Source organism: Lissotriton vulgaris, chromosome 2_1 (genome assembly GCF_964263255.1).
Source record: "Lissotriton vulgaris chromosome 2_1, aLisVul1.2, whole genome shotgun sequence".
Classification (NCBI taxonomy): Eukaryota; Metazoa; Chordata; class Amphibia; order Caudata; family Salamandridae; genus Lissotriton; species Lissotriton vulgaris.
In genome coordinates, this window is record NC_141687.1 from 718,797,248 (window position 1) to 718,824,334 (window position 27,087).

Here is a 27,087-nt window from a genome sequence, read left to right on the forward strand (position 1 = left end):
TCTGTTTTAAAAGTGGAAACACACTATTTCTTTGAAGGGTCCTCCAACATCTAAATGGCATAAAAGGAGAGTGAAGATGCTTGGTCTGCTTCACAAAAGTGGTATTGAGTGTATGGGAAAACAATCTAGCACCTCTGATACAGCCACATTTCTGAACTCATTCAAAATGAATGCACTTAGTCACTGACGGGAAGCATCCGTGCTCCTACCGCCAATCTGAGGCTGACACAGAATGTACTTCCAACGTCTTTCTCTCATCCTTTTTTGGATGCACATGGTCCTAAATTGTCTAATCATCCCTTTGTATGTTCAGCACTTGGTTGCTTTCCAGCTAGATTCGAGGTATACAAATATCTACACATACATGCACACTTGCAAATACTTTCCTTTTTTATAGTTCTCCTTGAATTCCACCTCCAGTAGTGCTTCTTCAATGCTCTACTTCTGTATTCCACCGTAGGTAGTTGATGTAGTAGGTTATTGCAACTTATACATGGTTAACAGTCTGCATCCCCAAATCGTGCTACCAAAGAAGGACACCATTTCAAAAGCAGAAAGCCACCGTTCCTGATGAAATTAATTGTATGTGAAGTTACTTTTATTAAAGATACGTGTTGGCAGTGCAGCTGGTGAAATTTGAGACTGGTGTGGCTGGGCGGTGCGCCGAGGAGGGAGGGTAAAGCATTGGGGTTCACTTTAACGGGACACAGCATTTTTGGAAAGCCACTCACCATTTCCCATGCAAATTTTTAGCAAACAATGGGATAAATTATGCATTTTTCAGCGAACTTTAAAATAAAAAGAACAAAAAGCAATCGCTTTCATGGGCTTTTGTACAAGAACTTTTAAAGTCCCTTGGAAATTTCCAAGCTTTGTAGGGAAGCCAGACTTTCTTCTTAAGGAACTTGTGCAGATGGTGCGACGTTTCGTGATTGTTTTCTCAGTGAGTGAGACAACGAACTTGGATGCCAGTTACCACACCTATGTCAATAATGTTTCTGACCAATGGCAAGGAGACAATGATTCATGGTTCGGGGTGAACATATTATCGAACTAAACAGCAAAATGTGGTCCCGGAGTCACCCCCTCTAGAGTAATGGCATTCTTGGGTTGATGCTGATTACAATCCCAGCATCCCTAGTTGCCCCTCTTCTGGATCCTGCCTTACCCCCATAGACTGGAAATACTTCATGCGGCAAACCAAGTAACCCACTGCTGAGGTGGAGTCTGGTCTCTGGTTTAATTGCATAGCAACATGCTTTCAGTGACACCAAAACCCTCCACACAAAGGCCTCACTGCACTTGTTGTGCACTTTTGTCTTAAACTAACGTGATTAACATTGTCCAAACATAAATACACAAAAATGTATGTTGCAAGATTATATGAACACCAGACATTCCTCAGAGTCATTCATTGGATTAGATGATTTCACTCAAAAAGCTGCTGTTTAGCAAGTTAAAAAAAAAGACTTTAATTTTCAATTACAATACCGAGTAAGGTCTCGGGGCCTGTTAAATCAACATCTCTCAAAGGTGTTCAATGCATTGATGGACAAATATTTTAAAACAAAAAAAAGTCTTCAGTGCATGGTTTACAGATCTTTTTGAAACATCATGCAGGCCACGACTATGCTTGAAGAAATTCTAAAAAGTACAACTACAAAAATGTCAGTGCAGGAACATGGTACAAGTAAAATCTAATCAACTACTGTTAAGGCAGGGCATCAGACTGGCACACATTATCACTACTGCTGATTTATGACCAGTGATATTTTCCTACCTGGCACCACCATACACCCCACCAAGCAGAGGGGTTTACACCTCACAGCCCGAGCACATTTTCCTTCTCTGGTTTATGTGCATAGCAGCAACATGTTTCCAGTTACACCCAAACCATCCAGGGTCCACACAAAAGCCTCCCTTCACTCACGCACTCCTGTCTGTCTATGTCACTAACATGATCAACAGTGACAGTGTCCAAACATATAAATAGATGAAAATTGATGTTGCCCTGATTTTACAAACATCACACACTACTCGTAACGTAGTCATTCATTGGCTTGAAAGCTTTCACCAGAAAAGCTGCTGTTACTTGGGTAGTTTTCCAAAAGGAACTGAGACTTCAATTATTTTCAAAGACTTATAAATCATGTTTTACTCATTAAATGAGCCGTTTTGAACTTAACCAAAAATATGTTTTGTATTATAAAAGAAAGGCGGCGCAGCCACATGAACATTATATCTCTTGAGAAAGCTGTCAATTCGCTTTATTTAATCTAATGGGCTAGTACTGCTGTGGGTGAGACTGCAGACTGGCACCGCGACCACTACTGCTGATTTATGGCCAGTGATAAACTATGATATCATCCTTCTGACACCCCTGGCCTCCCCTTCTCCTCCGAGAAGATGAGCTAGGAATTCGGAGTTCCAGTTTGTATCCTAACATCTGAGCTGAAAACTTTGAAAACAAAAACCTTGTGCTTGTAAAGCACCTTAGCGCCTTAACCACGGTGGCAAGTCTGCCGCGGTGCGGGCTTTCTATTAAGTGGGCGGGGCTGCGACGGCCGTTAGCCGTTCGCAGCACTGGGGAGGGAGTGCTCCCGTCGGCCGTTGGAAGGGGTTAGCCATTATTTGCCAATTAAATTCCCTGCTGCTGGCATTGCTGAGGCAGACTCCGGATTTCGGTTGAACAATTCAGGTTCACTGTCAGAGCATCATGCTTTGTCACTGACTGTGAATCTGTATTGCTTTGCAGATGCATGGACCACTTAGCTTTTTTTTTTTACACACCTACCTGCGCTTGGTACCTGGTCCACTCGGGAACCTTTGGGATGAGGCTGCTTCTAGGTAATGCACACTGGTAGTGCCCAAAGCCTTGCATGCTGCCGCTGCTCCTGCCTGCCGTTGCCAATCAAACGCAGACTATGGAGCTAAAAGTGGTGTCCACACAGCCTGTAATTAACAGAAACGCGGGAAGCAGACACCTCGAGTCTGCGCAGTGTGTCTTCAGAAATCCTGATGACATACTGCGCAGACTCGATTTTTAGGGCTCGCCTGCTGATGCGCTTGCGCATAGCTGGCGAGCTATATTGTGGCTTAAACAGAGCTTTACCATCTCGGCGATTTGTTGCAGTGCCCGAGAAAAACAAGCTCAATGCGCAAGCGCATTGGCAAACAGCGTGTGCACATCAAAGCCACCAGTCTCCTCAGGCATCTCAAGCTTGCCCCAGCCGGCATTTCTCCTCCCCTAATTATTCACTGCACGGCTGGCCGGCACATCAAAGGCTGCTGCTGCCGTGACTCGCATTTCTCCTCCCTCCTCCCCTTTCACTGCCCAGGCCGGCCGTACTTTCACTTTACACGGCCGCCAGGCAGTGTATCGCGTTTATTTTAACAGGGCATCTTTTTTTTCCCTTCCTTTTCTGGCTCAAAAGGCTATATTTCTGATTCTTTTATGCTTTACAAATAATCGTGAGACCTGTTTTATCACTTTTATTTTTCGTCTGGTCTCTACCACAGTTTGTTTAATTCTATATGCATCCTGTTTTCGCACAGCGCCCTGCATTCTCTTGTTCTCTTCCTACAATGGTTGTGATTTAGTCATGCTAGGAACTCGGGGAATTCACATTTACAGTTTTTCTGTGTTTTGTATTGGCATTTACTCAGAGCGGAATTGAACGCACATTCCCCATCGGTGCATGTGATTAACTTCTGCGTCATATTTTAAGGATTTTAATGTGCATTTATGGGGAAGAACATTCAGAATTAACATTTTAATCTCGAAGAAAGACGCATCTGTGCGGCATTTAACTTTTCAATGGTCTTTGTTTCCGTGTGCATCGGTGAGTGTACGTAGCGTCACAGGGGGCCTTAGACGCATTCTTCTGATCCGAGATAAAGCACCTTTGATTAGACTCTCCCCGAACAGCCTATGAAAGCAGACGCCGTCGGTTCCCTGCATGTGCAGAAGGCAGATGAAGGCTTTCCCGCACTAATCCGCCCCTCCACCACACACCTTCCAAATGGTAGTTTAGTGTGCTACTTAAGCAGTAGATCTTCATATATATTTATTTCTCGTTGTTCTTAAGCATCCTTTGCCATTGCAAGTGAAGGTAAACACACATTTCCAACTTTTATTGCAGCAAACCCCCCTGTGATTCTCAAGGTACTGTTTTGCAGGGCAATGCACGCCAATCTTGTACATAAGCATTCCGTCTAATTAACGACCTGTGGTGGCGGAAGGGGGTGATTCTCAAAGCTATTCTCTCCTTCACGCTTAATTCACATTTACAGTTTTTCTGTGTTTTGTATTGGCATTTCCTCAGAGCAGAATTGAACGCACATTCCCCTTCGGTGCATGTGATTAACTTCAGCGTCATATTTTAATGATTTTAATGTGAGATGATACTAGGTAAGGGTAGCAGAATTTGCAAGCATTAGATGACCTTTAGTGAATGCTTGGCAGTCGTAAATCCTGCTCTTTATGCATGTAAACGTGTGCTACGAGCGCAAATGGCTTTATGAATTGGGTACTTCGACACAAGAGTATTTCTTGTGAGTAAGTCCACTGCCATGGACTGGGAGTGAGCGTTTCGGGACAGGAATACCATGAACGTTTGTAGACATACCCAAAGTAACTTGTTTCCGGTTATTCACAAACACCACCCATTTCCACTCGGATGGAGTTGTACTGCAAGTTCAAGGCTGAATTAAATCACCTTTCCCGGTGCAATGGGCAGGAAATACCCCCACATCTGTGCATGTATAAGGGTAGAAGTTTCACCAGAGGCGTAAAATCTTCTGCGCAGAAACGCTTCTAATATTCTCACCAAACAATAGTGAGTAAAGATACTCCACTGCCCACAACAGAAGAACTGAAATGAGGGATTCGCGGCCCCTCTTATCTCTCCGCTCTCCTTACTTTCACCACTCTCCCCTCCCTCTCTCACCTCCCTCTCACCTCAATCTCCCCTCTCCTCACTATCCCCACTCTCACCACTCTCACCACTCTCCCCTCTCTCCCCCTCTCTCCTCACTACCCTCTCTCTCCTCACTACCCTCTCTCTCCTCACTCCCCTCTCTCCTCACTCCCCTCTCTCCTCACTCCCCTCTCTCCTCACTCCCCTCTCTCCTCACTCCCCTCTCTCCTCTCCATCTCCCCTCTCGTCACTCAGCCCTCTCGTCACTCTCCCCTCTCCTCACTCTCTTCTCTCCCCTCTCTTATTCTCTCTCACCTCTCTTCTCCTATCTACTCTCTACCCTCTTACCTCTCTCCTCTCGTCCCGCTCCCCTCAACACCACCACAGCATCACTAAGCGCAACCACAGCATCACTCAGCGCAACTACAGCATCACTCAGCGCAACCACAGCATCACTCAGCGCAACCACAGCATCACTGGTTCAAATATGTTCTTTCAATGTTTCAAGCTGTTTTCAAGCTTTCATGCTTTATTACAAATCACAAAAAAATTAATATTTTACTTATGTTCTTGTGTTTTTCGTCACAATAAAAAACACTGAACATAATCTTCACAAAAGTTATTTACAAAAGTTTAAGCTATTGCCATTACAAATTAAAAAAAATTCTTTAAATATTAATTATTAAAAAAAATTAAAAGCCATTGTTATTTGTAATATCAATACATCTAAGTCACGTAAATACAAAACATGTTGCATTACAAATGCTATAGGTGTCACATTTGCGAAAGTTATAACTATTGCCATTGTAAATGACAAAGCTATTAATTTATCCATTTTAAAAAATAACACATAAATAAAAAAAATTCATTTATAAGACCAATAGCTCAAACTTTCCTAATGTGAGCCCTATTGCATTTCCAATGCTTGTTCTGCTTCCAATCCTCCTGCCTGCAGGCTCTACCCCACCCTTTCCTAACTTGTCAGAAGGAGGGAACCACTCCCCTTTGACGAGTTGGAAAGGGTGAGGAGACCATCCTCTCTATTCCCTGATTGATGGGAAGCCCCTGGCACAATAGGGCTTCAGCCTGAAGCGCCCGGGCAAACTTTAATTCCACATCATCAGGGGGGGATGCTATGTCTTTGCCAAGATCATGACCTCACAGGCCCCAGGGCTGTGAGCTCATCAGCCCGGCAAAAGACTTAGCAGGCCTCCCCCACAAGCAGCTTTAGTGAATGGAAAGGATCAGCAGCGATTGCAGTGACACGAGACTCATCAGAAATCCTGACCCACAGCAACAAAAGTAAGAGGTGTGTCTCATGTGTACATTAAAAAAAATATATAATTCGAACAGATAAAAGACATTTTATTTTTAACACTCTTCCAATGGCCAAACCAGAGGGTGAAAGTAACGGGGGTGGAGCCCCAATGCCCTCACGCAAAAAACACCTCTGCATGTTGGTAAAAAACTCTGCAAGCACAACTAAGTATGGGCTTAAAAGCTTAGTTGGTTAGAGCAACCCATGGCTTATAAATCTTGGATGCTAGAGGCAAGTATGTTTTAAAAACCTCTTTGTTTATAGTCTCTGTAATTGTAAAATATTATAGGATCAGAGCTATATAATTTATGAAGATTGGTGGAGTCAACTACTGACCACCACCTCTTCAGAACTAGGAGTTCCCTGAAAAATAACTTGTTTTCGTACGTAAGGCTTTGCTTACGAGGTGGGTGAGTAGGACCTCTTTGACAGAGCAGCAGCAACTTATTCCAGTAAAGCAAATGGCCCGACGCAGGAAGGTCTCAACTCTACCGGAGTATTCCTTCTCTGATACCTCCTACTGAAACTCATGGCTCGGAGAATGGAGAATACTGGGCCCAGTTTCTTTGATTTAGTAGCTCTAAGCATCGAGCCTTCCAACCTGCACAAAGCAAACACAAGTGAAAGCTTTATCTAGGCCAATTGAGGGCAGCACCTCCGGCGAAAATAAAACCTGTATCTATTGGGCACTTTCTCCACTAGCATTTCTTGCCCCTCTCCTCAGAGTATATGTGGGTTTGTCGTTATAAAATTCTCCCTTTTTTGCTTGTATGTCTTTTTAGGTCGCGCCTAGAGTGGCGCATGCGCTGCTTGCTCGACTTTTAGTAAGGGGGTTTTGAAAGTGCTACCAGAGACAGAGGCTTTTGCTGGCCTCAAGCTTGTGTGCACGTGCAAGCGCGCAGCCGCCATGTGGGTAAATAACTTTTGCGCATGTCTTGGCCCCCACTGTGCTACTCACTTCTTTTGGCTTCACTCTGCCATCTGGCTTTCCTCGCGGCACCCCTCCGCCTCTCCCCCATCACAGAGCGCGTCTCGCCACCACGCGTCTTTTCTTCTTTTTTTTCGCAGCGCCTCGCATGCATGCTGCTCTGTGTACTGACTTCTAGCATGTTTGCATTCTGACCATTCCTGCATCCTATGTGGTGTGTCCTGCTTGTTCTGCTCCTGTCTCACTGTGGCTGTTTGTCCTGCGTGGCATGTCCAGAAACTACAGTTTCAACAGTTGTGGGTTGGTGGGGACTGTCATTTAAAGGGCTCCAACACTGTTTGTCTCAGTGGATAGATGCTTGCGGTTATTTCCTTCAACCTCTGTAATCTGTCTACTGACCCTTCTTTGCTATGCATATCCGGGTGAGTTGGGTTTGTGAATGCAGATATCACCTTGTGTGGTGCCAAAACTAAACATTGCCTTCCAATTGAGAGTAGATTAAAATGGTGCATGTTTAATTCTGGTAGCTTGCTGGTCTACACAGGTGAGTGTTATGTTCATGGGCTGGTCGCAACATTGAGCAACAGACAGAGCATTACCCTGTTTGTAGATTAACAGTGAGGACAGGTGAATTTATCCCTTGTTAGAAGACTCAGCAACACTGCTCCTGCGAACAGCCATTGCAACCCTTGCATTTGGGAAGGCTGCAACAGATAAACCGGTATTTTAGTCAAAGAGGAATCCCTGGGTGTACGCTAGACTGAGTCTATTGTGTGCACTAGATGGGTTCTAACCAATTATTCAAACATTCCTTATAAGAGTACAGAGGAGAAATATTTAAACAAAGTACAATATTTAGATAAGGAGTTCCACACTAAAAGTAAACGTTTACAATCTTTTTAATGTTTTGTAAAAATAAAATTTCTTGTCGCAAGAAAGTAGGTTAAAAATCCAAAATACATTTCTTTGGATAAGTACAATGAAATATCAAAACACAGTTAAAAACAATTCATAATACATAAAAAACATAATATCACATTCATAGGAAAAGCGTTGACGCGTTTCGGTGTTATTGTACTTGATGTTGTAACACCTTCATCAGAACATGCCGCCTCTTTGGGGTCACCGGCTTCTACACTTATAGTTAAGTAATTTCCTTTAAGTATTTATGGATTCCCCTGGGGCATCAGTCCTCCAGGAGCCTTCTATGAACAATTTCAGTAAGTTATTTTTGCTTGTGCCTTAGGATTAGTGAACCGCGCCCGAGATAACACTGAAACGCGTCAACGCTTTTTCTGGCTAGAATCCCATAAAGGTCAAGGAGGTAGCGGATATCCATAAGCTATAGATACTGTCTACTGTACCAGCAACATTAAAGAAAAGACCTGTGGATCTACAGGAGTAGTGGCAAAAAATATCAGGGCCACAAGTTGAGGGGGTTTGTGAAAAGGATCCATTTGTTGTTTTTCTGTAGAATTGTACTGATTGACTTTTTCTCCTTTGTTTTATTAATCCTATGAATGTGATATTATGTTTTTTATGTATTATGAATTGTTTTTAACTGTGTTTTGATATTTCATTGTACTTATCCAAAGAAATGTATTTTGGATTTTTAACCTACTTTCTTGCGACAAGAAATTTTATTTTTACAAAACATTAAAAAGATTGTAAACGTTTACTTTTAGTGTGGAACTCCTTATCTAAATATTGTACTTTGTTTAAATATTTCTCCTCTGTACTCTTATAAGGAATGTTTGAATGATTGGTTAGAACCCATCTAGTGCACACAATAGACTCAGTCTAGCGTACACCCAGGGATTCCTCTTTGACTAAATTGTCACTGTACCCTGTTCCCTGTGGATAGTGGGGTACTCTCTCTTGTATTTACAGATAAACCGGTAGCCTGGTCTCTATCCTGACTTGTGCACCGCCGTCCTACAGTGGAAACAGACCTTCCTATCATACACATTTTCACTATTATTTACCTTGTTTTGATAGCATGATTAAAATTGTCAGCAATTCAATTACCTCTAACGTGTTGAGCCTATTGGAATCATTGCCAGGCAATGTATTTGGTCACCTTTGGATGCGTTGGTGCCTTAGGTGGCGCAGTTGCATTGTCTTGGCAGCTGTTATGTGTTCATTGGAACACAGTCCGGGCTAGTCCTTTTTCTAGATTGCTCTGTCAGTCCAGCCTCACATTGTCTTACAGCTTTTTGGCTTTTTATTTCTCTTAATTTTCGTGTTTTTGGATAAAACAGGCGAAAAGATTTCACAAATTGGCAGCATACCAATCCTATAAATATTGTAGCTAGCAACACAAATGGGTTGTAGTGTATGGATGTCTGTGTAAATCAGTGGGCACTGGCAGGGCCTCTACTACCATCAGTTGCTTATCAACCAGAGAATTAATTTAAAAATCGCAGCCTTAAATTATCATGTATTTCTGAAATAAGCACTAAAGAACTCCTTGGATGATACCAGTCGGCCACCTTGTTTTCCAAACCTCTTCCTGACTGCGTTTTCAGCTGACCTGCCTTGTGCAGACTGCTACACTTTGGAATTTGCTGACTAGGGGTTAAATGTATTAAATGTACAAGTATACTTTGCCATTTGAAAATATGTAAAAACAAATGTACTGACTGGTCAACTGATCGTTCTGTAATTTAAATGTTTTGCTTGTACCAGAGTGTCCTAATGTAGCTTGCATACTTCATCAAGCTGGTTTAGTGTTAGTTAGTCCTCGTTCATTGCTTACCCATCAACTCGCCAGAGGAAGCCTGCTACCCATGCTTGCATCACCACCATTGGGCTAATAGGCTCATGTTCGCAAGCTAAGTTACCTGAGGTTCCAGGCTCCTTTCACGATTGGACTTCTTTTTGAGTTCCAGTTTGAAATATATATATGGCGGCAGAGGAGGTGTTTGGAAATCTGCCAAGCACTTCTACTAATCAATTACATTTGCCGAGTGTTGGGGTGAATAAAGAGACTGACGCAAAATCCTTGTTAAAAAGTTTGGAGAGAAATATGAAAGTAGAAATTATGAAGTGGTGGGAACATAAATCACTTTCCAAGAAAGCTGAAGTGGGGAGAGTCCCGCGGGGATTAAGAATTTTATTTGCCCCCAGCTTTGACAGACCCAATCCTAACATGTTGCGAGAGTGTGGAGAGAGTAACCTCGCTGCTTCAATGAACCTTGTGAATATTTTGATCAAATATACCAACATAGACCGTTTGGAAATACTGCATGAAATTGACAAAATGAACGAAGAGCTGAGTAAATTGGACACAATTGATTATATTACAAAAACCAAGGAAGTTATAAGAGAGACTGAAGAAACATGAAAAAATTTTTTTTAGAAAGGCCCATAAGTTTAGCAGACTATGACAATGGGCAGATCTTCACTTTTGCCAGAAAGTTTTACAACGCAAGGAGACCGCAATAAGGTGAAAAAGCAAAAAGCAATGCAGCGAACATAACATCTAATATCGACATCAATGATGACTCTTCCAGTGTCGACACCGTATCATTAACTAGTGACTCTAGTATAGAATTTGATCACAACAATACTAATAAAACGAAATTAAGTGTTGGACAGGAGCTTGATTTTTTAGTGGAAGAGAGACTCCAGACCTTGAGGCCGAGACAATTAAGGAGGCCAATAGAAAAGGAACAAACACAAGAATATGCGATAGGCGTAAAAGGTGGAAACAAAAGCAGAAAGAAAAAAACTCAATGGCAGAGGAAACGATAAATGACAATAGTGTGATCAATCTTTCATCAGTTATTCTAACCAAGGCTGAAGAACAACTGTTGGCGCTTGGTTTTAAACTATTACCCAGGAGAAAGCTTTAATTACGTGCGCACCAGAATTGATGTCTACTGTTTAATTAGGAAACTCAAACTTAAAAAGTTCTTTGCTTTGAAATCTTGAAAACAAACGACTGGTATAACATCTGAAGAGGATGAAGATCAAGGTCAAATGTCAAATGTTATCGGTCTCTGAAATTCCAACTTTACTTACCATGCATGATCTGAATGAACAAACCGAATTGCAGTCCTCACTTGCTGAAATTGATGTAGCTACACAAGAAAGACTGAGAAAAATCAACTTACTCCAGTATTGGAACTTTCATAGATTCCCATAGCTTGTATCATTCCCCGTCATCGAAATGGGAGCCTCTGTAAATAAAAAATAACATAGCAGTAGGTACAAAAGAGAAAGAAAGGCCTAGGCCTTATCAAGCGACCAAAAACATGTAACAACCAATCAGATTAGCCTCACCCCATAGAACCTTCCTGAGAGAGCCTCAGATTTTCTACAGCACGTTGTGCTAAGGGAGTCTCCACTGAGCTCTGCTCAGATTTCTCTACAACTTTTAAATTTCATATTTTTCTCTTCAAGAATGTCAGACAAGGAGAAGAAAGCTTTATTTAAAGCCTGTGCTACTTGTTCTAAGAAAATACTTTACATTGAGGACAAGCATAAAGACTGCATTTATTGCTTGTACCCTGATCATAAGGCCACTGATATTAAGACTTGCAGGACCTTTTCTACCAAGACTTTGAGATACAGGGAAGGACATCTGCTAACCTGGTTGCAGAAGATGAAGTCACGTAAGGAAGTACTATCCAGTGACAGTGATGATTCCTCCTCAGCTACATCTTCAAGGAGGTCTAAAAAGAGGGCTAAGTGTTCCCCTTCAACTTCGACTGAACCTCCTTCTAAGGCCTTACAAAATACCTCTGATGGGTCTGACAGGCCCAGTCCCAAAGAATCTCCTCACCGAGGTGTAAAGGAGAGGGAGGAACTAGTTCCTGAGGTACTTTCAACTCAGAAGGTGAGCCATGGACCTTCTATTGCCTCTCCACCATCTGTAAATGCAAAATTATTCAAGAAACCTGCTTCTGTACCTCAGGAGGGAAGATCGGAGAAGAAAATCCGTCCGTTGACAATATAAGGTACGTCGACGACAGCGTCTAATATTCACATGGCGTAGATTCCAGCTCCGTCAACGGTCCCGTCGTTGAGAGCTTTGCCGATGATGACTTAGACGACGCTACAGGTACCTGTCACAATGTCGTCGATGATGTTGACAACCTCGACGATGATGACGCCAGCGATGGTGGCGACGATGTCAATAACAACATCTACAATGGTACTGACATCGAGCTCGTCAACTGTACTGTCGACGATCAGCCCATCGTCGTCGACAATCCATTTTCCGTCGACGATTCCTTCGACGACGTCGTCGACAATACAAAAAGTTCATATTTCTATAAAAAGACGCCAAATCACACCGGAAATGACATCTCCTCATAGAGTGACAACATTACCTCCGGCTTTTCTCTTGGATGAGGAATATTCAGAGGAAGAGGAAGGTCCTTATGGTGATGCTTATAGTCCATCCCAACTTCAAGTAAAATACCAGGACTCTGATTCTGAAGATTATTACATGGAACAACAACGATACGTTCCACAAGATAGACCACAAGAGCAATCACACCAGGGTATTGTGGCCATGCCATCTTCACTTATCAGTGACTTGCAAATCATGTTGCTGGATTATAAGAGGAGATTTCCATCTCAAACCTCTGATCAGCAACCAATGCAACCACCTCCTCCACCAACTTCGACCTATCCTTCGGTTACAGTGGCTCCTCAAGTACCTCAGCCTCCAGAGCCGGAACCAGTAGAAGGTTGCCAGAATGTCGTAACGGTGCATGAGGATGATGATTCATTAGATGATTATCAGAATGTGGAACAGGTCCCGGATTTGAGTAGGGAATGGGACGATTGTCATTCCGGATCCTGCTTCACCGTCACCGGATCCTATAGATTCTCCTCCAGCAGACATTGGAGGTTTCCATAACCTTATGGAGAGCGCTTCCAAGCGGTTTGGCCTTCCCATGCCAACTGTACAATCGGAATGCTTTCTATACGATTTTAAGGAGCCTTCTAGAAATCCATCCGTTCTGTCCCGATTGTGGAGCATGTATGGAGTGAGAGAATAAAGGTGGTGCAATCTCCAGCTACCGTCATCTCTGTTCTTCTGCGACTGAAGAAAAAATATAAGGCTCCTGAAGATAGTCCCGCCTGTCTCGTTGGTCAACCAAAGCCGGCGGCTCAAAGAAAATCAAAGAATCCATTGTCGCCCCTTACCACACCACCGGATAAGGAGGGTAGGCGCCTAGACAATGTGGGGAAGAGATTCTCCTTTATGTCCAGCCTTCTTGTTAGAGCAGCCAATGCACTTGCAATTTTGGGACGATATGATCGCCAAATGTGGTGCGATTTGTCTCCATTTATGGATCAACTACCAGATGGTTCTAAAGCTGATGCAAAGAAGATTCTAGAGGAAGGAGAGCGGTCTGCTTCAGAAATTATAGATTGTGCAATGGGCATTGCCACCACTGCTTTTCGTGCTTTGGCAGGTTCAGCTGTTCTAAGACAGCAAGGCTGGCTTTAGGCTACCTGGTTTCGTCCAGAATAAGATTTTAGACTTACAGTTTGATGGAGAAATGCTTTTTGGCAAGCATGTGGACGACGCTCTACAGGACATCAAAAAAGACACAGAGGCAGCAAAGTCCCTGTAGACATTGCAATACCGCAAGGTGCCCTTCCGGGTGCAAGAGGAAAAGGTTTTTCTACATACAGAGGAGGATACCAACAACGTTACTCCTACTCACAGTACTCAGTCATACAAACCTCAGTTCTCTCAACGCCAAGGCCAATCGACGTCTTTCTCTTGCCAGCCTTCCAGAGGACGACAAGCGCGTCAGGGAAGAAATTATTCTAAACGTCAATAGCGGCTTCCCGGCTCCCCCTACTGTTCCTTCACCCCTTTACATCAGTGGGGGGCAGGATATCACAATGCGTCCACATCTGGGAGATCATTACATCAGATCAGTGGGTCCTCAATATCATCCAGTTTTGCCACACATTAGAGTGTCAACACCTTCCACCTTCCAGAGCCCCTAGCGCCACTGAATCAAAACATCTGCATCTTCTTCGTCTCAAAGCTCATCAACTGCCCATCAAAGGAGCAATAAAGCCAGTTTCTCTATCCCAACGAGGAAAAGGGTTCTATTCTAGGTTTTTCCTGGTTTGCAAAACAGAAGAAAAATGGAACCCAATGTTAGACCTGAGGGAGCTCTACACCTTTATCATAAAACTCTTGTTTCGGATAGTATCTCTTCAGGATATCTTGCATCTCCTGAATCCAGGTGATTATATGGCAACTCTGGATCTCGAGGATGCATACTTCCATGTTCCTATTCACCCAGCCCACAAGAGGTTTCTACACTTCACAGTAGCCAAGAGCCACTTTCAGTTCAGGGTCCTGCCTTTCGGACTCAGATCCGCTCCGCGGATATTCACAAAGGTATTGACCCCAGTTGCAGCATTTCTCAGAAGACAGCCACTGCAGGTCTTTCCCTACCCCGACGATTGGTTGATAAAAGCTCCATCTTCTCAAGCAACCGCAAGAGCAGTAGAAAGTTGCATTCAGCTTTTCAACAGAGACAAGTCTTTGTCCATCCAAGTCCGCCAAGTTTCTTGGGTCCATTCTGGATACAAATTGTTGCAAGGCTTTCCCATCAGAGGAAAGACAGAAAAGGCTGATTCTTTCTGCCCGCCAATTGCAGAAGAAGCGAACTCTGTCCGTCTATACAAATCTCTCCTACGATCGATGTCATCCTGCATTCCCTTAATTCCGCATTGCAGACTTCATATGCGCCCATTGCTAGAACAACTGGACATGCAATGGCGCCAGGCGGAAGGCTCCTTCGACGACAAGATAATAGTCACTCCTCTTATGAAGGAGGGGGTCGAGTGGTGGACCAGCAAGGCAATATCTTGAAAGGTCTCACTTTCAAAATTGCTCCAGCTCCTTTAATACTGACCACTGAAGCCTCTCTAGAAGGCTGGCAAAGGTGTTGCAAGACCTTCAAGTAAGCGGTCACTGGACACCCGAACAGCGCACTCTCCACATCAATCTTCTGGAGCTCAAGGCGATTCGTTTGGCTTTACAAGCTTTCCTTCCGAGGATTCGGAACTCCACCGTCCTGGTCCGTACAGACAACACGACGGCCATGCACTATGTGAACAAGCAAGATGGAACAAGATCTCAACTTCTTTCAAAGGAGGCCCAAGAGATTTGAAAATGGACAATTCTTCAAAAAATCGCTCTCAGCAGAGCATCTTCAAGGTACCCTCAACACGACATCAGATACGTTGAGTCTTCTGAAATCAGTCTGTCACGAGTGGGAACTGGATCAGGGCACTCTCGCCGGAATTTTCACTCATTGGGGCACTCCGTCCATAGACCTGTTCGCTACACCAGACAACAGGAAAGGCCTGCTTTATGCAAGCAGGGATCACCATTGAGGATCGTTGGGGAATGTTCTTTCGATGGACTGGTCTGGCGCATTTGTTTATGCCTTTCCGCCAATTCCCCTGATTCCAAGATTTCTCTGGAAACTCAAAGACAGAACCCTATACAATGATTCTAATAGCACCGACGTGGCCCTCCAGTTCTGGTTCACAGAGCTTATCCTACTCTCACAAGATCAGCCGCTTTACCTGCGTCCCATTTTCTTCTCTATTGACAATGTCCCAGGGCCAAGTGGTACATCCGGACCCGAGCTCACTTCAGTTGACGGCGTGGCTCCTGAGCACTGAGAGTTCCAGAGTTTAGATATCCCTCAAGACTGTAAAGAGGTTTTAGCTCAAGCCCGTTTACCAAGTACAAATAAAGCCTATTGCGTAAATTGTAAATGTTTTTGTTTGTGGTTCCACCGGGAGAACCTTCATCCGTTCTCTTCTGCTCCTCAACAGATATTACCTTACATTCTGTCTCTGGCCAAATCAGGTCTAGCACATTCTTCCACCAAGGTTCACCTGGCCGCTATCTCTAGATTCAGACGGACAGCCTCTGGCCCTTCCCTCTGGTCTGCGAGGATTGTTAAACAATTCCTGAAAGGTCTCTTTAGAGTTTTCCCTCCTGTTTGAACTCTGCCTCCAATGTGGCAGCTCAACTTGGTTCTTGCTCATCTCATGAGACCTCGGTTTGAGCCTATTCATAAAAGCGGATCTTAAATTTCTGTCATGGAAGGTGGGCCTCCTTCTGGCCTTAACGTCAGCCAGGAGAGTTGCAGAATTTCAAGCTCGCACGATTAAGGAACCCTTTTTACAGTTCAAAAACAACACTCTAATTCTAAGGACAAATCTGAAATTTATTCCAAAGGTCCCTTTGGATTTCCATTTGACTGAACCTGTCGTTCTAAATTCTTTTTTCCCTCGACATACAACTCCAGCAGAAAGGTCTCTTCATTCCATGGATGTCCAGAGATGCCTGAAATGTTATCTTAAATGCACAAAGGATTTCAGAAAGTCCACACAACTCTTTGTCGCTTTCAGTGCTCCTTGAAAAGGTTTTCCGCTTTCAAAGCAAGGGATTTCATGTTGGATTGCCAGCGCAATTCACTACTGTCACCAAGCGGCGGGTAAACCGCTAGAAAGACGTGTCCTGGCTCACTCCACGAGATCAGTTTCATCATCTGCTCCTCTCTTCGCTGGAGTTCCTATCAAAGACATTTGTAGGGCAGCTACATGAAGCAGTGCCCACACTTTTACAAAGCACTACTGCTTGGACTCTTCCACACGGAGTGAGGCGGCAGTGGGACAAGCAGTCCTGAGGAATCTCTTCCAATAGGCCGTGAGCTTTCCCTTCTATCCCTCCTTCCTATTATTGCACATTTTGTATCTGATAATGTTCACTGATTACTGTTTCAAGATTTGTTAATGTTGGACTTGGCCCTTAGGGCAGGTTCACCCCTAGACTTTTTGCCTTATATGTGACCCTGTGTCAGTGATTTTTGGGTCTCTGCGCACTTTCCCCTGAGTCCCAGAGTGAAAGTGCGTGCGTGTAGTATGGCTGGCCTGCCCTCCCATAGGAATGCATGGGGAATGTGTGTCCCTGGTAGTTCCTGATGCGTGGGGAGTGCAGGCTCGAGTTTAGTATGTGTAAACTCGTGAGAGTGAATGCTGCGAGATGGTGTCTGCGGCATGTATGTGTCTAGAAGGGAAGTGCTACTTCTGGACATTGAGATATGTGTGCAGTGAGGGTGCTGGAGCGTGATTGGCTGGAGCTGGCTGGCATGCCAGGCTCCAGGAAGTCTAGATGGGTTTGCCCGGTGGTGAGTGGGAGATTAGCATGAGTGATGTGTGGGAGGAGTGTACCTGTGGCCTGGATGGGCTGGGTTTTCCCCACACAATGCTGGCTCCGCCCCCCTGTGGTGTGTCTAATGACCCTAGCCTCCCCAGTGAAAGGAATGGGTGGTTGGGCCATCAAGAGTGCTCCAGAACCAGCTGCGACTGGTTTTTCCCCCACCCTGCACCCTGAAACAAAGGATTTGTTAGTATAAGAAGGGGCTGTGTCCCCACTGAAAATGTTCTGCTTTTGGATCCTGCCAGAGGGGGCTGTTGCTGATGCTGGGGCCAGGAGGACCGCCACTTGGGGTGTCTCCCTGCCTGGAGACCCAGTGTGCTGGCTCTGGCCCAGCCTTGCCCCCCTGCCTGCCTCCAGCCCCTGCTGGAGCTTGTGCTGTGCCTGCAGCACTGAGAACGCTGCTCTCTGCCCTTCAGCGCTGGGGAGCGCTGGAATCCCTTGTCTAGCGCTTGAGAGCGCTGCATTTGGCCCGGTGGCGCTTGGGAGCGCCTTTTCTTAGAGGCTAGCGCTGCTAGCGCTTTGAGAGCCAGCCGGTGCCCACCCGGCATCAGCCCGAAATTGCGGTGCCTAGCGAGTGCCTACCTCGCTTTATATTTGCTTTGGCGGCGCGGGTGCCACCCCGCTCCTTGCCGCTTTGTTTGCCCGTGATTTATGTGGATCACGAGGGAGCCCACTCCTCGGATCATGGGAGCCCGCCTGCCTGCCTAAAAGCGAGCCGCCGCGCTGCCCGCGGCGACCCGGAAGCACTGGGCCGGCTGACCAATTGCAGCGGGGCCCGAGACAGGCAACCCGGAAGTCCCGCCCCTCGCAGCAGAGAAGCTGCCTGCCGGGTCCCCGAGGCTCCCCGAGTGGAGAGGAGAGCCCCGGGACGAGAGAAGAGGAGCCCCGCCGCCCAGGAAGAGTCCTGGACCTTCGAGGCCCCGGAGGAGAAGTGTGGAGAGAGCCCCCGAGGAGCGGGAGCTCTCGTGCAGGAGCCGCCGCCCGGGAGTGAGGAGCCCAGCAGCCGGTGAGTGAAAGCCGGCCAGGGAGAGAGGCGCGAGGTCGCGCACCCTCTCCCCCCCCCCCCTGCCTCTACTCGAGCGGCCCCACGTGACAGCGGGCCGCTCCACTAGGGTGCACAGTTGTTTCCCGAGTCCCCCAGAGGTGGGGACTCCCACAGAAGCGCCCCACGTGGCCGAGGGTTCCCCGTGAGGGGCCCCGACGCCCACATCATTGTTGAAGAGCCCAGAGAGGCTCCTGGGGGCCATTTGTTCTTTGAGCCAGAGAGGCTCTGAGGGTGCCATTCCCCCGTGAGGGTCCCCAATAGCCCAGTGAGGCTGCACCTTTTTGGTTTTGAGCCCTGAGAGGCTCGAGGTGGCAGATTGCTTTGTGAGCCCAGAGAGGCTCATTGCCCATTTGTTCTGAGAGTCCAGTGAGGCCCCACAGTGCCACAGTGGTGGTTCTTGAGCCCAGAGAGGCTCCAACGTTGCCCTAACTTTCCCTGCACCAGTTGCCCAGCACTTTGTGGTCAACTGCTACGTTTAGGCCCTGACATTGGGACACGGGGACTGTCACAGGTGGTGACTGATTAAAGTTTTGCGCAATGTTATTGCTACACCTCTGAATGTTAATGCATCATGTGTTTTGTTTTTGACATCCCTACAGGTATTGTGATGTGTAGGTGGTTGTTTTCTCCCTAGTACAGGTGGTGCTAGTGAGGTCCTGTTACCAGTGATTACTGGTTGTATGCTCTATGTTTATATTGTGTGCTACACTGATTTTACTTTCTAAAGTGCTATTACTGAAGGTATTGCTTCTAAAGTGCTATTACTGAAGGTATTGCTTCTAAAGTGCTATTACTGAAGGTATTGCTTCTAAAGTGCTATTACTGAAGGTATTGCTTCTAAAGTGCTATTACTGAAGGTATTGCTTCTAAAAGTGCTGATACCCTTGATAGTGGTCCAAGTGGCCCTGTCCTGTACAAATATCCCTTGTAAATTCCGCCCGTGCCTGTTGGCACAGTGTAACAAGATGTGTGTTTTATCTGATGTATATTTATTATAATACAAAGGCTATTTTTATATAACCTTGTGTGGAGTTTTCCTTTGTGGTGGGCCTTGGGTGTTGTTGCTGGGGTGCGCGCGCAAATACTTAACTTACATCGCCTCCAAGTTTAGCCTTGACTGCTCGCGCCACGTTACCTAGAGGGCGAGTAGGGGTTATCTTGGCGTGTAACTCCCTTGCCCTGACTCTTGGAAGTGGTGATCCCTGACTGACCTCGACGCGAGTCTTGGCCGGCCAGGGACCCTTTTCCAACAGTTAACTTATTATGAAAGTGTGGATACAGAGTTGTTTCAGTTTCTCTGGCACAAAATGTGCTTTATTGCTAACTGCTAGCTACTTTGATACAAGCTATGAGAATCTATGAAAGCTCCAATACTGGAGTAAGAAAACAAGTTGCGTACCTGTGACTTTGGTTCTCCAGTATTGGTAACTTTCAAAGATTCCCATGCGCCCATCCTCCTCCCCTGTGAAAGCTCAGCCTTCAGCAAATGTGGTTACTGTTACACAATGGCTACAAAAATCTGAGGCTCTCTCAGGAAGGTTCTATGGGGTGAGGCTAATCTGATTGGTTGTTACATGTTTTTGGTCTCTTTTGCAAAATGAAGTGGATATGCTACAAAATGAGATGAGGCCTAGGCCTTTCTTTCTCTTTTGTACCTACTGCTATGTTATTTTTTATTTACTGAGGCTCCCATTCCGACGGGGAATAATACAAGCTATGGGAATCTATGAAAGTTACCAATACTGGAGAACCAAAGTTACAGGTAAGTAACTTGTTTTCTTATTGCTGAAAGGGGCTGGGATTAGCCCTTTTAAACCCAAATCCTGCTTCGTGCCACTTATGCCCAAAGATGAGTTGACACATTTCATGATATTGTCGTTGATGCCCTTAAAAAATTGTAACATAGTGTAAATAACAACAGATTACAGAGAAACATGCACTATAAGAAATGGGAATATGATAAGCTAATGAAAAATTTCGGTGGAAATCATGACATTATAATTAAAAAGTCAGACAAAGGTGGTAATTTGGCAAAAAATGACTATATTCAGGAGGCGCATAGACAATTGGACAATAATGTATGTTACAAGCTACTATGAAGGAATATAATGCAGAAAAAGATACATTACCGAAACAGCTAGCACAATGGAGACGAGAAGGTCTCATATCCACAGATGAATACAAATTCATGTATAATGAATTTCCTGTTTTACCTGTACTGTATTTGATTCCAAAAATTCACAAAAATGTAATGCCCATTCCGGGAAGGCCCATTATTTCGGCTATTGATAGTGCAGGTGAACAAGTAGGTCAGTATATTGACTATTTTTTACAGGATCTGGTCAAGGAGTTGCCCAGCTATGTTAAAGATACAGGAGACTTCTTTTTAATGAAAACCAATGAGCTAGTGTGGACTGATGATTTGTATTTAATTACACTTGACATTGAGTCACTTTATACTAGTATAGACCACAGCATGGGTTTGAGAGCAGTCAAACATTTTTTGGATATGAGAACTTGTGAATTCTATGATCATAATAAGGTGATCCTAGAGCTTATATCGTGATGTCTTTACAATTTTTTTCTTTTTGATCAAGATGTTTTTAAACAATTGAGAGGAGTGGCAGTGGGTGCCTGTTTCTCTCCCAGCTACGCATGCTTGCATGTTGGCTAGCGGGAGAAACAGGTTCGTAAAAAGTCACATCCGGCATTGTTTGATCAACATGTTTTATGTTACCTTAGATACATTGAGGATGTTTTTATTCTGTGGAGGGGCAGTGAAATTGAAGCCCAACAGTTTATTAAAACTATTAATGATAACTCCATGAACTTAACCTTCACGTCTCACGTAGATAAAACTCAAGTTGAGCTTCTTGATGTAAGGCTTTACATTAAGGAGGATAAACTCGAAACCACTTAATTAAGAAAACCTACTTCTGGAAATGTCCCGCTTCATGCGAGCAGTGCACACCCTAGGCACCTAATAGCGAGTATACCCTTTGGAGAAATCCTAAGGTTAAAATGCATTTGTAGTGCAGAATCTGACCTTACCGAGTGTTTACATGACATGTCTAATAGACTAAAAGCTAGACGATAAAGCGAAAACATTATAAAAGAGGCCATGAACAAGGCTAGCTTTCGGCCAAGGAGCAGTTTATTTAAAAGCAGTAATATTGATCCTCATAATCGTGATAAGAATTCGGTATCCTTGTCTGGAAATGCTGACTCTACTAGACTCATCACCACCTATAGCAATGAGGAACGGAAAATCAGAACAATCATCAAAAACCATTGGCCCATTGTATCAACTGATAATGTGTTGAGCAATAGAATAGCAGAAACTCCTATGATTTCTTTCAGGAGCGTTAATCAATGGGTTCTATTCTTGACAAGAATTCTCCTGAGACAAGGAAAACCATTAACTGGCTACAGCCAGCCCATGGTTTTAAGAAATGTTCCTCATGCAGGGCTTGTAAATTTGGCTGTAAGAAGACCAATTACTCCACTCCTTTCAGTCATTTACCCATTTCAATTTCTGGCAGCTATAACTGTAGGACTGAATATGCAGTTTATGTTCCGACGTGCACCTGTGGCCTTAACTACATTGGTAGTACGATGCAACAGGTGCATGTCAGAATACTGCAACATATACAAGCCATTCTGCACAGTGATCCAGCCTACCCAGTAGCAAGGCACTTCAAAAGAATTCATGACAATGATGTAAACTGTCTAACCTATTATGTTATCAACGCCATCCCTAAACCACGGACGGGGGGCAATAGGGAGCATCAACTGAGACATTTAGAAACCAAAATCATCTTGGAATTCGACAGTAAGTGGCCCAATTGGTTGAACAACACGGAAGATATGCATAATTTCCTCTGACTAACATTGATAAGTATGCAGATATGCGTTTCTGTGTTAATAACAGTGTCTTCAAACACTTCTGATTTTATGTCACTTTCTTGACACTTGGCAAATTGTAAGATGATTTAGATAATCATTTTTTGTATTATGAAGTAAAAAGAATAATTTTTCACCTGCTGCAATTAATATTTCCCCGTGACAGATTTTTTAGTATAATGGATTTTTAGCAATATATTTATATGATTTTAATGGTATTTTCTAAAAATAGATTTTACTGTTATTAATATATATGAAATTTGCATTTAATTATACTGAATTCTATTTTAGATTTTTTTTGCACTTTTGCACCATTTTGCACGTCAAAGTTTTTGGCTGCTAGGCATTCATGCACCTTACCCTAGTGTCCCATCGGATTTGTACAGGATTGATCTTTCCAATATGACAGCATTTTTTTTACAAGTGTTTCCAACTATACATTTGGGATTTAACCCGTGCGGTTGCAGGATCACATACCGCAAATGAATATAGATATAAAAAAAACAAAGAAATGGTTTTGCCATGTATATAAACAAAGTAGAATTGTAACCTTACATTTATGTATTTATACAAATTGTTCTATTTTTAAATTGCTTTTGTTAACACTTTAGTAAAATACAATGCATTGCAATGTTTTTTAGCATTTGAGATTGTAGTCTATATTCAGTGTCGAGGGACATGTGACACGGAGCTTTGGAGGTGGGTGTGCACTAAGCAAACCAATATGGCGATGTTGTTCCGCATGTGAACAAGGGCTCCTGAAGCCTGAAACGCTTTGTTCGTGGGAACAAGATTTTAAATAAATAACATCTTGCCTGATACTGCGGGGTCTGTGTCTCCTTCATCGCCGCCCCTTTGGGCAACAATTGCGTCTGAACTATCGATCTGTACATTGACAGATCTGTGAAGGGAATGAAGCTATTATATGAAATCACCTGGGAACATTCTCCAACTAGCTGTTTGCTCGACTTTTAGTAAGGGGATTAAGTGCTACCAGAGCGAGAGACTTTTGGTGGCCTCAAGCTTGCGTGCGCTTTCGCGCATGTCTTGGCCCCCACTGTGCTCCTCACTTCTTTTGGCTTCACTCTGCCATCTGGCTTTCCTCATGGCACCCCTCTGCCCTTCCCTCACCACAGAGCGCGTCTCGCGGCTGCGCGTGTTTAGTTCGCCTCAGATGCAGCCTGCGGTCGGGTGCGCTTCACTTCCTCATACTAAAAGTCCTTGTTTGCTTTCTCTGACCCCAATCTATTGTCGCTTAATTTCTTTGAGCCTCCTCTGTCCCTCTTTACTTTCGCTAACTCCCTCTAACCCTCCTTGTTTCACTTGTCCCAGCTTCCTTTTTTTTTTTTTTAGCGCACGCACACAACTCAAGGCTTATTCCTAGAGAGGTGCGTAGTAATGGCAGCCTGTTGCTTTGTTGCCACAGCGAGATGGGCTTCAAGTGTGCTGTTGCAATCTAGCTTAACTGTTCGGTCTGGCATTAACCAAAGCCTATTGATTTTAGAAAAAGTATATGTAACCTATATACAGGCTTTCAGACAATTTTATTTGTGCAGTGGTTTTGTTGTTTTGTCATTCAAAATGTTCTTTTGCCAACTAGGGCATACAGCAAGGGGCAGTGCTTAAGCTCACTTCAGCCGTTGGCTGACTCCACTGTGAATGTCATTCTGGTCTTTCACAAGGAGCGTACTCGCAGGCAAAGTACTTCCCTTTCAGTGCCTTGGACTACTATGCTGATGTCTGCTTTCTGAGAACCAAAAATATTTTTGCTTTTTTTTCCTATTCTTTTTTTTATATATTGGTGCCGGACTGGAAGCTCCAACATCTTAAACTTTTGTAAAAACTGTGCAATATTGAGCACTAACAAAGTCAAAAGGCTGGCTGTCAGACTGGTTGTTTTTGCCAATGTTTGATTGAAAATGTGCCAGTGTTGTTAGCTCCAAATAACAGAATACTTTAAAATATACTGCTGCTTTAAAAATAAACATGTAATTACTTGCCTCAAAAGTCATCAGGCATTTTACCTGTGCCCCCAGGAATTTAAATATTTGGTATCTTCCAGTGAAAGGAAACTTATGTATGGTAATTTGAGCAAAAAGTAAAACATCACCACCTTACACAAAAGACCAGAGTGATATGTATAGCAGGGCTCTTGAAAAATAGGCCGGTATCACCTATTATATGTTCCAACTTTGAAGAATATCTTACTTGATGCTTCTACGGGCCATACAGTTCACACGTGTAGATGGTTGCTGCTTATTCTTATTTTGCTTATGCCTTCTTTCCGGTGGGTCTCTTTGTGTGAAATGGATTGTGTATAAATGCACGAATAATTAGTATACAAACAATCCGGTACAGTAATAAAGGTATGACTGGGGGATTTAAAAAAATTACATTTACCCTGATATATTATGGTCTCTGGTATGTATTTCAGTACAACTGTACAAGAGCTTACATTTGGAGTGGGACAGAATAAACATTTTTACTTACTGAGATGTTTTTGTATGAACGTTAGGGATTTACTGCTGGTCAATGCTTAACAATATTACTGGACAGTCTGGTTATGGATAGTACAAATGGAATGTGGGAATCCAATGTAAATAACATCGAATACTGTTCAGCCTTTTGACTTTAGCTAGTAATCGGCAGTGATCTGTGTGTGATGTTAATTTTTACAGGCCCTTCTTTTCTCTGAAAAGTTGGATTTGTATATTTGTTCTCCATTTGTGGCTCTGGCTATACTGAATCTCTGTTTGGAGTTTGTATTGTTGCCTGATTATGGGTTTGTTTGATGTGCACTTTGACTGTGCCCTTGGAGCTCCATTAACTTCAGTATTAAGCTAAATGTAAATTGCTATGGAGGTAAGGTCTTCAGGCATATAAACGTAGAAAGGATTGATTTAGTTTTTGGATGATTAACTTTGTCCTTAATAATTAAATGTTCCATAGACTGACTGAGCAACTGTCGGCATTAATAGAAGTAAAAAACATAGTTAAATGCTTGCGATGCAGCTCAGAGTGCATGTGTTTGGTCTCCTATGAAATAACAAGCATTGGCATAGCCAATAGGTCTCGCTTTTTGGGACCTTATAAGTATTTAGTTAGGCAGCAAAATATCCTTGGTGCAACAACATTAACTTTTGCATGGTTAAACACTTATAAGATCCCAAAGGCGAGTCCTATTGGCTATGCCAATGCTTGTATGCTATTGTTATCCTTTCTTCTGAGCTATAAAATAAATTTTACGAATAGAATATTGTTACAAAGACAGAAAAGAATTACTGTAACTTGTGGTAGAATAAGCTGTTCTTGAATTCGGAAGATGGTGCAGCAGCATGGGAAAACTTTAAATTATTTGCTGTAAGTAGGGTGTTTCCTTATATAAGGTTGTCAGAAATTCCTTCTGCTGCACAGCTCTAATGTTAGAAATACCGTTTTCATCACTGTAACTAGCTTTCTGTGTTTTTCACAGGTTACTATCATCATTTACCTTTCCATCCTGGGCTTGCTTCTGCTCTACATGCTTTACCTTACCATGATAGAACCCATGCTAAAGAAACACCTCTTCGGCCATTCGCAACTCATACAATCTGACGATGATGTAGGGGTAAGTTCTTGAGCAACGACAATAACAATTCACGGTTGCTTACTTTCAACAGAAGAGAGTTGTTCACGGCTGCTCACAAGTTTTAGTGAACAAAACTAAGGTGGAATTCAACGGAATGTTATCATATGGCATGGATATATTACATTCACTGTTGATATATTACTTTTATGAACAGTGAGCATTGCTAATGTATATGTTACCCTGGACATTACATGGTATGGTTCTGCTTACGTTTTCTAATTTTTGCAAGGTGCAGCTGCCACTGGTGCAGCATTGTAGAACTGAAAACTATCTGAAAGGGTTACAGGCCTATCTTTGTTTGTGTAGGTGGGGTTATAATATGTCCTATATAGGTAAGGCCTGGTCATGTAGTAGTTAATGTGTTTGTACCTTCATTATTAGCTACCACTTGGTTATTAACCCAATGTCATCCCAGGGGTTTTGGAAGCCCCAGGCAAGGCATCATTTAGAGACTCTGGATCGAAAGAACTTTATATTTCAGTACCCATTTTCTGCTAATTTATACCCAGTGATGCCAAACAATATTGAATAAATGTTAGAGGTTGAGATGGAGAAGTAGACAGATGTGTTATAGAGAGAAAGGTCACTTTCCCAGTGACCCCTTCAAAGGAGCAGACACTGGTAATTGCCACTTTGAACATTCATTAAAGCATCTCTGTATTCTCCGTTTGGCCCCAACGTTAGTTGCTTTCATGGGGGGAAAGGGACCATATTCCTCTTACTTAAACATAGCTAAATAATTACATTGCTTGAACGCAAACCTAGTACAACGAAGAATCTCATATGTCAATTTTTTTAATAAATAGCTAAAAACCTACATTGTTTGATCACAAATCTAGATACACCGAATAATCACATGTCAATTTTACATACAATTATGCTGAAATTATGCAACATTTGCCCAACACCACCAATGTTTAATCATGTCATAAAACTTTAATCTAGGTGTAAACTTAAAAGGATGAAAGTTTTGTAATGCATCTAAAGAGCAATGGGCTGCCTCATTAGTAAAAGTATGGCCTAGGGACCTCTGAAATCAATAATCTGTCTCTTCGATTACTTTAATGTCTCTGATGGTTGGGAATTGGAATGTTTTCTAGCTTCTCATTTTG

At 43.4% G+C, this 27,087-nt stretch overlaps 1 protein-coding gene across 1 annotated transcript in view; it reads left to right on the top strand.

The window, feature by feature from the left end:
• Nucleotides 1-27,087, top strand: part of TMEM9B (TMEM9 domain family member B) — a 215,391-nt gene that overhangs the window by 81,024 nt on the left and 107,280 nt on the right. The window contains exon 4 of the mRNA XM_086955991.1: nt 25,820-25,954. Within this exon, the coding sequence (XP_086812117.1) occupies nt 25,820-25,954 (135 nt within the window). The remainder of the gene's footprint in view (nt 1-25,819; nt 25,955-27,087) is intronic.